The sequence below is a fragment of the Malaclemys terrapin genome, chromosome 25 (assembly GCF_027887155.1).
Source record: "Malaclemys terrapin pileata isolate rMalTer1 chromosome 25, rMalTer1.hap1, whole genome shotgun sequence".
Lineage (NCBI taxonomy): Eukaryota > Metazoa > Chordata > Testudines > Emydidae > Malaclemys > Malaclemys terrapin.
The window spans coordinates 14,087,004-14,100,783 of NC_071529.1; the positions used below are offsets into that span (position 1 = coordinate 14,087,004).

Genomic DNA, 13,780 nt, shown 5'->3' on the forward strand with positions numbered 1-13,780 from the left:
AGCTGGGGCTGCACGGCGTGAAGGGCGTGCGGCTTGCAGGGCCGTGGGGCTGGGCCGGGCCTCTGCATCTGCGCGGCCGTAGGGGCCCGTGTGCGTGTCTGCGTGGCATGCGCGTTCCAGCACTGAGCAGTGCGTAGCCAGAGGCTTGAGGGCCACAGGTGTCGCCCTCTCCACCCCCACTTATGCCGTGGGGCGCCCCCAAGGCAGTGGGGTTTGGGCCTTGTTGTCGTCAGGACACGCTGACCTTGGCCCGGGTGGCGCCAGTGAGTGCAGGGCTGGGTCTGTGGGGCGGGGGGCTCTGTCTCTGCTGGCTGGGCCAGGGGAGGGGGCCTCTCTTTGGGGGTGCCCGGCCCCCACCCGTCACTGGCCACAGCTTGGTTCATACTCAGCTCGTTAATCCGGTCGATCTGCTCTGAGAGGATTTCCAAGATAAGGCTGTTAAGCTTCCCCCTCCCCCCCTGCTGCTTCTCTTTCTCCCCCCTCCCCCCGGCCGCAGGAGACTGGCTTGGGGCCTGGGGTTTCGCCCCCTTGGAGCAAGTGTCCTGCCCTGTGAGCCCTGCCCCCGAGTCTGTGGGCAGCAGGGAGCCCGAGCACCTCAGTGGCGGAGGAGAGAATGGACGTTGCCACCAGGGGCCCCTCTAGCCCGGCGTCCTGTCTGTGGCAGCCGCTGGCTTCCCGGGGATGGCGTGCCCTGCCTGTGGGAAGTGCCCCACATCCTGCCGGCCTGGGGCTGGCCCCGGCTGTCATGGGGCAGGGTTGGTTCCTGGGATCCGCCGCCTTCTGCAGGGCCAGGCCTCTCCAGTCCCGTTGGACTCCTAGTAGCAGGGAGTTCCACGGGGTAACTGAGGGTCGTGCTGCTTTTCGGTTTGCCAAGCATCCCGTTGCTCTAGGGCCCAGCAGCGGCGCGTGTCTGTCCCCCGAGGGTCTGGACCCTCCGGCTGCTCCTCCACGTCCTCTCCCCGCCCTGCTCGCAGGTTCGGTTGGGGGTGCTCTCCGTGGGCTCGACGCCCGTCGTACCATCCAGCTCAGCGGCGCTCGGGGAGCCAAGCCCTGGGGCTTCGCCCTGCCCGGAGCCGTCAGCTGGCCGGGGGGCCGGTGTTTGGGTCGGGACTGGCCAGGGGCCCCGGTCGGAGCTGTGTGGTGCTGCCTTCCCCCGGGCTGCAGTGCTCGCAGCTCCAGACCCCGCCTGGCTCGGCGCCACGCTATTTATAACCAGGAGGTGGCTTGGTTGCTATGTCACTATTCTCTTCCCATCCCCCCCCCCCCCGCCTCGGCCTGGCCCCCGACCCCTCCCCGGCCTGACGGCCAGCCCTGGGCAAGGGCAGGTGGGGAGCCAGGACTCCTGGATTCTCTGCCGGCTCTGGGAAGGGAGTGGGGACTAGTGGGTAGAGCAGGGGGTTGGGAGCCAGGACTCCTGGGTTCTCTGCCAGCTCGGGGATGTGGGGGTGGGGACTAGTGGGTAGAGCAGACCCTGCCCCATCACATGCCTCAGTTTATCTATAAAAAGGGGCTGGCAGTGGCCCCACGTTGTGGGGTTTGCTGAGGGGGTTGAGTGGAAGTGCTGGGCGTTTCAATGCCAGGCCGTGCCCAGGAACGCCCCCTGCCCCGTCCTGTGACTCCCTACCCACATGGAGCAGGGGCGGCCACGTCCCCGGGGCTGCCTGTGATCCCCTCTGGAGCAGAGCCTGGGACGAGTTCACCAAGGGGCTCTGCCCAGACCTGTTCCCCCCGTCTGGGCTGGGGCCTGGCTAGCAGCAGCCATGGGCATGGTGCCCCCCTCTCTGGAGCAGGCAGGGCGGTGCTGTCTGGCATTGCCCTGGCAGGAGGAGTGGCCACCCCAAGAGAGGGTCTGAAGTAATGACACTGCCGGCCATTGCGCCTGCCTCGGGGTGTGAGCACGTTGACGATGACAAATGTGCTGATTAAAGAAAATGGGTTAATCTCTCCCGCAGCAGGAGGCGGCTTAGCGCGGGGGGAGGGGGATAAATAAACGTGGTTTAACCCCTTGCTTGGAGCTGGGCTGGGACCGGGCAGCCCTGGGCTCCGCTGCCTTGCTGTGTCACCTTGGGCGAGTCATGGAATTGCTCCGTGCCTCAGTTTCCCCCCATTTGCAATGGGGCTCATGGCCCTGCCTGGCTGGCGGGCTCGCGCGCCCTGTGATGGGCCCCAGGTTGGGTGCTCCCGGGACCCCGCGGGCAGTGCCTGGGCCGGCTCCGCCAGCCTCAGGAGCCGATAGGTGGCTGGGTTTGTTTGCTTGTTTCTCTATTTCCACCCCGGGGCGTCAATGCGCAGCGTTGGCTCTGCAGACGCGGCCCCCGTCCGGAGCCTCCCAGACAGCTGGCTTGTGTTAGCCGCTGCTGCGGGGCTGGGCCGGCGAGGCCGGGGCTGGGGTCCAGCGGGGGTGGGGAGCGCGCGGGCTGCATCCAGATCAGGGGCTCTGAGAATCCCGCCCCCCGCTTGCCTGGAGACCCTCGTCCCCCACGGTGCATTGGGGGCCCCATGCCATAGGGCCGGGACCGGCACCACCCCCGCCTAGCTGGCAGAATGAGCGGGGCTCGCATGGGACGGGCAGCGTGTCCGGTGTGTGTGTGTGTGTGTAGGGGGGAGGGCGGAGCTTGGCCTGCTGCCCCCTGTGCTACAGCTGATGGATGGACGCTGACCCTCTGCCAGCCTGGGGTCCCTGCCCGCGTGTGGGCCCCAAGGAGGAATTTCAGGGGCGCTCAGAGCTGGAAGCTGGGCACAGAGTGGGCATGGGGAGAGCCGGGGCACGTGAGGGGAAGACTGGGCAGGGACTTGGGAGATGGGGGCTCAGTTCCCGGCTCTGCCTTGTCCTTCCCGTGTGACCAGCTGCGTGGTGGGGGGCGTCTGGCCGTCGGGGGCTGTGGCGATGCCGGCTGGGTGAATACGGGTGCATTCGGCCACAGGGGAAAATGGCTGGCAGAGCTGGGAAGGGAACCCAGGAGTCCCTGACGCGGTTGTCGAGCTAGAGCCGGTCCTGGTGGACGGGGCAAAGCAGGGTCTGCGTTATGCCTGGGGCATGGAGCTATGGTTCGCTCCTCCCTAGAGCAGGGTGCAAATGATGGTTCTCCCCCGCTTTGTGCCAGGCTGTGGAGACCCCAGCCTGGGCCCCCATGGGAAACGCAGCAGTGTCCCGAGCCGGGACGTGGGGCAGGGGCCAGCTCCCGGCACTGCACGGCCCCCTCTCGCTTTGGGAGTCTTTGGTATTCGTCATATTGCGGTATCGCCTGGCGGCCCCTGGCTCCAGACATCGGGATCCTGCGTCCCCTAGGCCCCAGCCACGCAGGGAACGGTCCCCACGGTCCAGCCCCCAACCTCGTCTGGGGGCAGCTCGGGGCGCTGGGCTTGTGAGGGCAGTAAACCTGGCCGGGGCGACCCAGCACTGCAGCGCTGAGCCTGGGGGCGTGTGTGTGTGTGTGTGTGTGTGTGTGTGTGTGTGTGTGTGTGTAACTCTCCCATCGGGAGCCCACACCAGTGATTCCAAGGTGAGAAGGGGCAGCTACAGGGCTGGGCCCCCCCCCTCACTGGGCCCCCCAGCTCGCTGGTGCCCCTCAGTCCTGACCCGCAGCCCCTGCTAGCCCAGCCCTGGGCCCCCCAGCTCTCCGGTGCCCCTCACTCCCGACCCGCAGCCCCTGCCAGCCGAGCCAAGACCGGGAGCTCTGGCTGGCCCCACGCGGTTCCTCTTCCCGGAGCAGTGGCTGTAGCTGCTGGCGGGGCCAGCACCTGTTGCTGGAGAAGAATGGGGCGCTGGGCGGGGGGAGGGGCGCTGGGCGGGGGGCGCGTTCCTGGCGGTAACTGGAGCCGGGGACAGGTGGAATTTCATTTTGCGGGGGCAGGGTCTGTGCTGGGGGGTGGGGTGCCTTGGCACCGTGCCAGGCTGGCTCTGGGCCTGCTAGGGGAGCAGCCCCCACGTCCCAGTTGCTGCTAGCACGTCCTCCCCACCCCCCCGCCCCTCCAGCAGGCGATGCTCCAGGGTGCCGGCGGCTGGGGTCCGGCCTGGGGCAGGATTTCCCCCCCTCTCTTTGGGCGGGGGTTGGCGGGTGTCTCTGTGCCAGCTGCTGGTTGACTGCTGGGGTGGGGGCCTCGTGACCAGGTTGGATTGAATGGGCGGGGGCGGCTGGCTCCCTGCCCTGGCAATGCCATAGGGGGTTCATTGGGGCCGCTGCCCGGGGCCCGTTGGGGTGATTCATCCCTGTCGGATGTGACAAATGGGCGGGTGACTCAGAGCCTGGAGGCTGCTCGGGGTGCTGTCCCCCTTCTCCTCCCCCCACCACCGCCCCAGCCCAGCGTGAGGCTCCGGGGGCCACAGCCCCTGGGACTGGAGGGGTCTCAGCTGCTGTGGTTTGCCCGGTCGGCTGGTGCCCCTCAGTCCCGACCTGCAGCCCCCGTTCTGCCCCTGGCTGGGTGGCACCTCTCCATGCGTGTGAGGCTGGCACAGCCGAGCGCAGGGAGGAAGCCGCAGGCTGTGACCGCACCTCAGATTGTCGGGGCGCTTCCTGCCTTGCTGCCATCCCATCCCGGGCGGGGGGGGGGGCTACCATGGCAACGGAGCCATAAACAGCTGGTGGTGGGGGGGTGTTGGGCTAAGTGCCTCCTTTCCCAGCCTGCACCGGGGTGTCCAGCCCCACTGCCCGCGAGCCGCCCGGGCTCTGCCCTGGCCGGGAACCGAGAGCGGCGAAGGGGAAGCTGCGGTCGCAGGCGTGACGGGAAGTGTGCGGTCAGAAGAACCTCCAGGATTCGCAGCTGCCGTCCCAGCCGCTGGGCGCTGGCCTAGCTCGGTGCCCCCCCGGCTACTCCCATGCAGGCCCGCCCTGTCACATGGGGCTGCCTTCCTGCCGTGTGGGGCGTGTGTCACATCCGGGGGCGACGGACCCATCTGCCAGCCTGCGTCTGCGCTGGGGCACCCCGGGAAGGTGGGCAAAGCAGCGACTGGCATGGCAGGGCGCTGCCCCATTGGGGTGGCAGCAGGTGTCCTGGGGCTAACAGGTCTCAGACTCGCTTTGGGGGGCCCGGGGCTAGGACACCAGGCTGGGAGCCAGGACTCCTGGCTCTGCCCAGTTTCCCCCCCTCCCCCGGGTCTCACACTTGGGGCAGCGCCATGGGGTCCCCTCTCAACAGTTCCTGTGCCAGGCAGGTCGGCGTGGGGCTGTCCTGGGTCCCTGCTGGGCCCTGCCCTCCCCCCCTTAGAACGCCCCCCCTGCTGGCTGGGCCAGTGGCGCGTGGGGTGGGCGTGTTCCATCATGCCAAGGTTCCCCCGGGTTGGCATGTTCTGTGCCCCTCCAAGGGGGCAGAGGAAGGGATTGCAGGAGGCAGGCTGGGGGTGTATTTCTGACCCCCTGTCTCTCAGGGGGCGTCGGGTGCTTGCTGTGCCCATCCAGACCCGTGGGGTGGGCACGGGGGTGCTGCTCTGGTGGGGTACCTGGGTTCTGCCCCAGACAACGTGGGGTGTCCCTGGCCTGGGCCCATCGGAGGAACCAGGCTGGCTCAGCCCCATGCCCGGTGCCGGCCGCTGCAGAGGAAAGTGGGAGACCTGGGCGGAGCAGGGGTGGGGTGGTCTGCTCCGGGCAGCCTGCAGCGAAGGGTTAACATCCCTGCCAGGAAATACATGCCCAGCCCGCTTTGCTCTTGTTCAGCTTCCTGTGGCAGGGAGTTCCAGGGGCCAGCGACCCGCTGTGGAGCCAGCGCTGGGATCTTGCAACAGCCGGGGCGTGGGGTTCTGGGGGGCCGCAGCCGCCCCCCTCTCTTCTGCCACAGCCACACTGCTAGCTCTGGGCTGCTGGAGGGTCTTTGTCCCTGGAGTGGGGGGGAGCAGGTAGTGCCAGGGTCTGTTCCTGTGGGCACAGATGTCTCTGGCTGCTCCAGGGCCCTCGCCTCCCAGAACCAGAGTGGTAGGAAGCGGGGGGGCAGGGCTCCGGAGGCACATGCCCCTTGGCGCAGGGGTGCCCTCCTGCTGTCCCCTGAGCCTGGCTCCCCAGCGCCTGGGGGCAGAGCTGGCGGGACCTGGGCAGTCCGGGGCCGGCTGAGGGGTTTCTCAGGCTGGGACTTGGCCGTGGCTCCTGGCACCCGGCTCTGGATTCCAGGAAGCGGCGGGTCCCGGCCAGGCCCTGTCATGGGATTGGAGGAAAAGTCTCTGGCCCCTGACCCCAGCTGTGGGCTCCCCTCCCCCAGCCCACGGCTCTGCCCCTCGCCTGGCTCTCGAGGGAGCGTGTCCTAGTGGTCACAGCGGTGAGCCAGGGCTGGCCCAGGAGTCGGCGCTCACTGGGGCAGGCTTGGGGGGCGGCCTGGGAGCCAGGACTCCTGGGTTCTGTCACTGACGTGCTCTGGTCCCACGCAGGGGGTGCGCCGGTGTGCACTGGGGGGGTGGAGGAGGAATGCTTGGCGGGAATGGCTGCCTGGAGCCTGGGGGTCCCTGGCAGGCCCTGTGCAGGGGGCCTGATCAGCGTGGGGGGAGTCCGGCTCCGGCTGAGCCTGGCGCAGTGCCCGGCAGCACTTGGCACCAGAAAATATAAACAGCCCCCGCCCAGCCCCCTGTGCTGGGGCGGCTGCGGCCGAGTGCCCGGGGCCTGGGCAGGATGTGCCTGTCTTTGCTGGGTGGGCAGAGCCCATCGGGCCAGGTGGGGCTGAGTGTAGCCACCCACCCACTGCCAGGCCAGCGCCCGCCCCGGAGAGCCCTGTGCCCAGCAGCGGGGCCGTGGGTCAGAGCCGGGGGAGCGCCCCGCGGGGCTGTGGGTTGGGGTCGAGAGGCTCTGGGGGAGGAGGAGGCCTGAGGGTCAGGGCTGGGGGGCGCCCTGGGGGACCCGGAAGAGGAGCCCGTGGGCCCGGACTGCGTGGTCACCGGATGCCCTGCCTAGGGTGTGGTTAGCGCAGTGATGGGGCAGCCGGTGCTGGTCAGCGTGGGGCTGGGCCATGGCCTGAGGGCAGCAGCTCTGTGCATGGGGCAGGTGCTGCCCTGAAGGGGTGCCCCCCCCCCCCCATCGGCTGGCAGCTCTGTACCTTTGTCCCTTAGCGCTGGGACCAAAGGGCTCCGGAGGCTGGGGGAGGGGCAAGGCTGGCAGCCAGCCACAGACCTGAGGGTGGGACCCAGGTGTCCTGGTTCCACCCCCTCCCCCCATGCTCCTGTTCAGTGCTGGCTGGGGCAGGCTGGCCTCTGGGCGCTGACCTGGCTTTAGGGGGTGTGTCTCTTTCTTAACCCCCTGGACCCCCGTTCTGTTGCCCCAGATCCCTCCCCCCGGTATCCCTGTTCCATCTCCTGGGCCAGGCCTGAGGCACCTGTGATCTCCGGCCTGCGATACTGATAGTTTTCATTCACATGGTGCTTCGCGTCCGTATCTGCAGTGGGGGAACCGAGGAATGGGGGCGGGGGGGTGTTGCCTGGGAGCCGGGGCTGGAACCCAGGCGTCCTGCGGCCGTGTATCAGGCTGGATTCCTGCACCACCTCAGCCCTCGCCCAGGCGTCAGGTGCCCCCTCGCTAACCAGCTCCCTTTTGTCTCTGCTTCCCTTGCAGCTACAGCGCCGACGCAGGCCAGGAGCCGCCAAGAGGACGCTGCTCGCCTGCCCGCCGGTGCCAGGACCTGCCTGCAGCCGGAGAGGCCCCGCGGAAGGGGTGGAGAGGCTGCCCTGGCACCTGGGCCCCGGTGGGCGCTGGCCTAGCCCCGCAGAGCGCCGCGTCCCGGGGAGGCAGCAAGGCCCTGTTCCCCGGGGCGGCCCCATGGAGCTGCCCGTGGCGCTGTGACCTGCCCACATGTGACTCTCCCAGGACTGTGCATCCGTGCCATGGCCAGCAACAGCAGCTCCTGCCCCACGCCTGGGGGTGGGCACCTCAATGGGTACCCGGTGCCCCATTACGCCTTCTTCTTCCCGCACATGATTGGGGGCCTCTCGCCGCCGGGCGCGTTGGCAGGCATGCAGCACCAGCTGCCCGTGAGTGGATACAGCACCCCCTCACCAGCCAGTGAGTACCACGCCCGGGTCATGCCCTCTGCCCCGCCTGCCCCTCTGTTGCCCCAGCGAACGCCAGGCGCAGCTGCCCTGACGCGCTTGGAGCTGCTGGTGTGTTGATGCTGGTTTGCAAAATCCAGCGGTGCCCCCGCCACCTGCATAGCCCCCCCCCCCCCCCCCCCCGGCACCTTCGGGCTGCGTCTGGCCGGTGGGCAGAGCGATGTCGTCTGACTGTGAGCAGGGGGGCTGGGAGCCTGGACTCCTGGGTCCGACTGGTTCTGCTGGCCATGTGTCTAGGGCGCGTTCCTTCCCCTCTCTGTGCCTCAGTTTCCCCATTTGCTGATGAGTGGGTGCTGGTTTGTGAGGGCTGTGATCGCGGGAGGCTGGGCTGAAGGCTGGGGGAAGGGGGACTCTGGGTCGCTCTGCCCCCTTGTCTTGGCCCCTTTAGGGGAGGGGAAATTGTTGTGTTCAGCACCAGGAAACGCTGCCGGGGCTGGCTCCAGGCCCGGGCTCCAGCTGCGAGCTGGGGACACACCTCTTTGTGGCCCCACCCCCCCCACCCCCTTCCCAGCCTGGCACATGCTGCCCCCTCCCCCTCCTTCACTCCCTTCTGGTGCTCAGAGGGTTAAAGGGACCCTTCAGCTACCCCTGGCTGTGATGTCAGGTCCCTGCTGGCCAATGGGGGCTCAGAGCAGCAAAGCCAGCTTGGGGCCCAGCTGCCGATTGGCTGGCTGGTGCTTGGGGGTGGGCATTGTCCCCTGTCCCCCCCCTGTCCCCCAGCTGCTGTGTCTGGGGAGGAGCTGGGGGCCAGGTGCCTGGCTGGGAGCACAGGGCCCATCCTGCAGCCAGGCCATATCCACCTGCGCCAGCCACTCCGGTGCCCCCCCCCGGCTGAGTACCCCACAGGGCGGGCGCTGGTGGGCTGCTGTCAGGGCCCCGAGCTCTGACGTTCGCCGCCCCCAGCTGTGCGAGGACCCTGGTGCGTTGACGTTGCGGCTGGTGCTGGGGGGCAGCGCGCCAGGCTGCTCTTTTGAAATTAAGGGGTATCCTGGTGTCGGCTCTGCCAGCAGCTGAGGTGGGCAAGCGCCTGGGCCGGGGTGCCAGCTCGAGCCATCTACAGCCCCGTGGCAGTGCCAGGAGGTGCCAGCTGGCATCAGGTGCTGCCTGGTCAGAGACAGACCCTGCCTCAGATGCTTGGGGAGCAGAGCGGGGGGACCGGGTGCTCGGGGGGGCTGGTCAGAGCAGAGTCTGGATGAGGAGCCGGTGCCCGCTGGGGGGCTGGCATTAACCCGGCTCCAATCCGTGTCTGCCCCCCACCCCCAGAGCAGCAGGACCCCCTGAGTGGAGGGGACGGCCCAGACCACTCTGAGGAGCGGAGCAGTACCAGTGGGAGTAGGGGGGGCTGTAAAGACCCTTGAATCGGGGTGTCGGGGGTTGAATCGGTTAACCCCAATCAACCCTGCGAGGTTTCATGCACCTTCCTTTGAGCATCTGATACTGGCCACTGTTACAGACAAGGCGGGGGGACAGGGTCAGCTCCGTGGGGCGGGGGAGGCCCTGGGTCAGCTCTGTGGGGTGAGCGGCGCCATGCGGTCTGGGGTCTTGGGTCAGCTCCGTGGGGGGTGGCTCTGGGGCGGCTCCGTGGGGCACTGGGCAGGGAGGAGGGCTGGGTCGGCTCCGTGGGGCGGGGGGCGGCTCTGGGGTGGCTCCGTGGGGCCGGGACCCTGCGGTGGGGCGGGGGGAGAGCTGGGTCAGCTCCGTGGGGCAGGGGTGCCGGGGGTGGCTCTGGGGCGGCTCTGTGGGGTGGAGGTGGCTCCGTGGGGCACTGGGCAGGGAGGAGGGCTGGGGCGGCACTGTGGGGCGGGGCGCTCCATGGGGCGGGGGCGCCTGGTTAGGTCTCTGTCAGTCCCCGCCCGGGCGTTGGCACCGTGCCAGGCGTTGGCACCGCCCGGCCCGTGACTCGGCTGCCCGGGGGCAGGAGGTGGCGGCAGTGGGGCCCCTTGGCACGTCGGTGCCTCGTGATCCAGCTCCGGGCAGCGCCCGCCTGGAGTGGGTTTATAAATAGCCTCTCAGTGGGGACCGAAGGGTAAACAAATCTCCCGTCCTGCGAGCGCTGCCCTGTCCGGGGGGGGGGGGGGGCGTACCCAGCCCCCCGCCGGGGGCTCTCTGAGCTCAGCCCCTGGGGGCTGGGGGGGGAATCTGCTAAAGTGTTTTCCCTGCCAGAGCAGCCGGAGCTTCACCCCCTGCAGACCTCCAGGCCCCCTCCCCTGGGCTGTGGGGTGCTCCCCAGGCTATCGGCAGGGGTTGGGCACTGTCAGCCCCCGGCCGGCCTGGGGGTGCTCCCTGCCTGCGGCGTGGGCGGGGGTGTTAATTGGAGCCACTGGCGGCAAGTCGAGAACTGCGCCCGGCAGCCGCCCAGCTGGCTTTGGTTAGGGAATTAGCACGGCCCCGCAGTGAGCCCGGCACACCCAGCTGGGGGGGGGGGGGGGGAGCTGTGTTCCCTTCCTGCCTGCACCTCCCCCAGCCAGGTCCCCCTTCCTGGGTCCTGTTCCCCACTCTGCTATGGAATGGGAGACCTCTGCCTCAGTTTCCCCATCCATCGTCTGAGCTCTTGCAAAGGAGTCCTGCTAGTCTCTGTCCCCCATGCCCCACTTCCCTGGGGGGCCAGATCCTGGGGGCTCAGGCCCCAGCTCCCTGGCTTAGTCACGGCAGAGCCCCCCTCCCCCCCCCCGCAGCTCTGCCGGTGCCCCTCACTCCCGACCCGCAGCCCCTGCTACACCAGCGCTGGGCTCCGCTCCTCCCCCCCCCCCCCCGCAGCTCTGCCGGTGCCCCTCACTCCCGACCCGCAGCCCCTGCTATGCCAGCACTGGGGTCCGTGCCCCTGCCCCCCCAGCTCTGCCGGTGCCCCTCACTCCCGACCTGCAGGACTCTTCCCTCTTTCACAGCCCTGCTGTTCCCCTGGAGGCGCCCCTCCCCCGTGCTGGGTCCCCTCACCCCCATTCTCCTCTTGGGCCCGGCTTTGACCCCAGCTCTCTCGACTGCCCCGAACGATACCCCTCCCCCATTGCCAGGTCGGGGGGGGGTGTGTGTCTGGGGAGCCAGCGGCGGGGAGGGGGGTCGACCGAGGGGCTTGGCGGGGCGGGGAACGGAGGCGAAATTCCGGCGCCCCGGGCCTGGCCAGGTTATTAATGGGCCCTTTGTTCGGGCTCCGGCTCAGGGAAAGTGACAAATGGACTCGGCCGCTCGGCTGCGGCTGCGATTGGCCCTGACAGGCTCGTTCATCACCCGGCCCCGCCGGGGGGGTCCGAACTCAAGCGCGGCTGCCTCCCCTCGCTCCCGGGCCAGCGCCCAGCCTGCTCGTGGGTCGGGGGGGGGGCAGGACTCCTGGATCCTAGTCCCAGCTCTGCTGCCCTGCTCTGTGCCTCAGTTTCCCCTGTTGGTGCCCCCACAACCTAACGTGCTTTAGGCAGTACTCTGGGGGGGGGCAGTGAGCAGAGGTGCAGGCAGGGGGCGACACGCTGCCCCCCCACCCTAAGGCCGGGGCAGGAGCTTTGTGGGCGATGAATGTGGCGCCTGGGGGTGCAGGCGCAGGGCCCTGCTCTGGTGCTGGGGGGAGGGGGGGCTGGGGCTTTTCCCATGACCCTGGGAGTTCATTTGTGGGCACAGGAGCTGTTGGAAGGTGCTGGGGGGAGGGGGGCTGCTTGCTCGGGCTGGGGGTGGGGCTCCTGGCAGCATGGGCACCATGGGGCTCGGGGGGAGGTCTCCGAACATAACCCCCCCGCACAGGCCCTGCACTATTAATGTGCCTCTGAAAGGGATGGCTGAATATTTCATGCAGTTCCTTTAAACAGGCCACCTGGGGCCGTGGGCAGTGCCGCGGTGTCCCACGCAGGCTTGGCGCCGAGCCAAGGCCCTGGGTGGCGGGCCACTATCGGCGATGCCAGCTGCCTCCGTGTCCCCCTACGTTCGGCCGGGTGGGCATCTATGGGGTGCAGGGGTGAAGCCCCTTTTCTGTATGTGTCTCTTGGCGCGGCTGCTCCTGGGTCCTTGGCCTCTGGCGCCGGGCTCCCCTGGCACCCGAGGGCTGGGCACTGCTGGGCTTTGTTTAGCTGAAAGCTGCAAGTGGCTTGTAACCTTGGGGCTCCTGGAGCTTGGGGGAGGTTCCCGGGCTGGGCAGGTGCTCTGGTCCCCCTGAAAGAAGGGCCCTACCCCGTGTAGAGCAGGCCAGACACCGTGGGCTCCTGTGGTTTTGTGGGAGGCTGGGAGTCAGGGCTCCTGGGTTCTGTCCCTGGCTCTGCCACTACCTGCCCTGTGACCTTGGTCAAGTCCCTTTCACACGCCATGCCTCAGTTTCTCTCCCCCCCCCCCCCCAATCCTTTGTATATTTACCCTGTGGATGACTCACAGGCCCTGTCTCTGGGTGACAAAATACTTGGTTGCCAAGGAAGCTTGGTGGGGAGGGAGGATCCCTGTTTATGTAGGACCTACGCTATTTTGTAGGCGGAGCACATGCTGCCCCCATGTGGCACTCTCCAGCGGGGTGGGAATCCAGGACTCCTGCCTCCCATTCCTGGGTCTTAACCCTCTCCCTCGTGCCCAGGTCTGGGGCGTTGTGCCAGCCTCGTGTGGCCTAGCCACTGCTCTCCCCCTGGAGCAGGGAGGTGGTGGGGGGGGTTAAGCAGCTGTCCCTTTGTTTCCCCCTCGTCCCCCCACTGATATAAGCCCTAACATGACCCTGCACATCCTGTGTTCCTGTTCCGGGTGGGTGCGGGGTCGTTCCCCCGCGGCCCAGCTGGGCCAGATGTGCTGCAGCTGCCGCTGGCTTGGCGGGTGACAGAGCTGCCTCCCCTTCCCCCCCCACAGCTTCCCTGAGCCCCTCCTGTCCCTGGAGCCTGGCATCAGCCCCGCTGGGCTGGGCACAGTTCAGCTCAAAGCCCCCAGCTCCGACCCCTCTGCCCTGGCTGAGCTGGGGGCCGCGGCCCCCCCTTGTGTCAGAGCGAGGGGCCCCCCGGCTAAGCTTTTTGCCTGGCTCAGCCGCTGGCGTATCGATATCAGTGTGTCGGGGGTGGGGGGTGTGTTGTGTTGTCTCCATGACCCTTTCAGGGCCGGGGGGAGCTGCCGGCACCGGATCCGGCCTGGGGGGTCTCAGGGCTCTTTGTCCCCGCTCTGAGTGACGGGGCAGGAAATCGGATTCCAGCCATATCGCTCCCCGCTGCCTCCTGCCAGCGCCCCGGGGGGGGGGCCCGCTGGCTGCATGCCAGCCTGGCCCGGGGGACGGGAGGCTGACGGCAGTGACTCGTAAACCCCCCCCTCCCCCCATGGCCGGCCACTCCCTGCCCCACCTGCCTCCAGGGATCCCGGGCTGACCCCTGCCCCAGAGCGAGCAGCTCCGTCTCCGGCTGGATGGGACAGGCACCGAAATCCAGCCCAGTTTCTGTCCCCGGGGGCCTGACACAGCTCCCGAAGCTCCCGCCCCACCTGGCACTCTCCGCCACCCCTTGGGGGGGAAACTGAGGCACAGAGGGGGCAGGGACTTGCCCAAGGTCACACAGGCAGTGGGTGACAGACCTGGGAGTAGAACCCAGGAGTCCTGGCCCCTGGTCCCAATGGCTGTGACCAGCCCACCTGGCAGAGGGGGGAGTCGAGCCGAGCCCCCGGCCTGCATGAGACCTTTGGGCCGATTGCCCCAGGGCTCTGAGGATACGGCCAGGACAATCCGGGGGCTGTGGGGCGGGGGGGCTGTACTGTGAGGGGCTCAGTAAGGGGGTGTCATGCTGTAGGGGGCGCCGTGTCGCAGGGGGCAGGGCAGAGGCCCCCAGCATC

The 13,780-nt window shown here is 68.6% G+C and overlaps 1 protein-coding gene across 2 annotated transcripts in view; it reads left to right on the plus strand.

The window, feature by feature from the left end:
* Positions 1 to 13,780, plus strand: part of RARA (retinoic acid receptor alpha) — a 64,269-nt gene that overhangs the window by 18,717 nt on the left and 31,772 nt on the right. For both annotated transcript variants that reach the window (XM_054014311.1, XM_054014310.1), the window contains exon 2: positions 7,524 to 7,970. In XM_054014311.1, coding sequence (XP_053870286.1) covers positions 7,793 to 7,970 — 178 coding nt within the window. In that variant the 5' untranslated portion in view covers positions 7,524 to 7,792. The remainder of the gene's footprint in view (positions 1 to 7,523; positions 7,971 to 13,780) is intronic.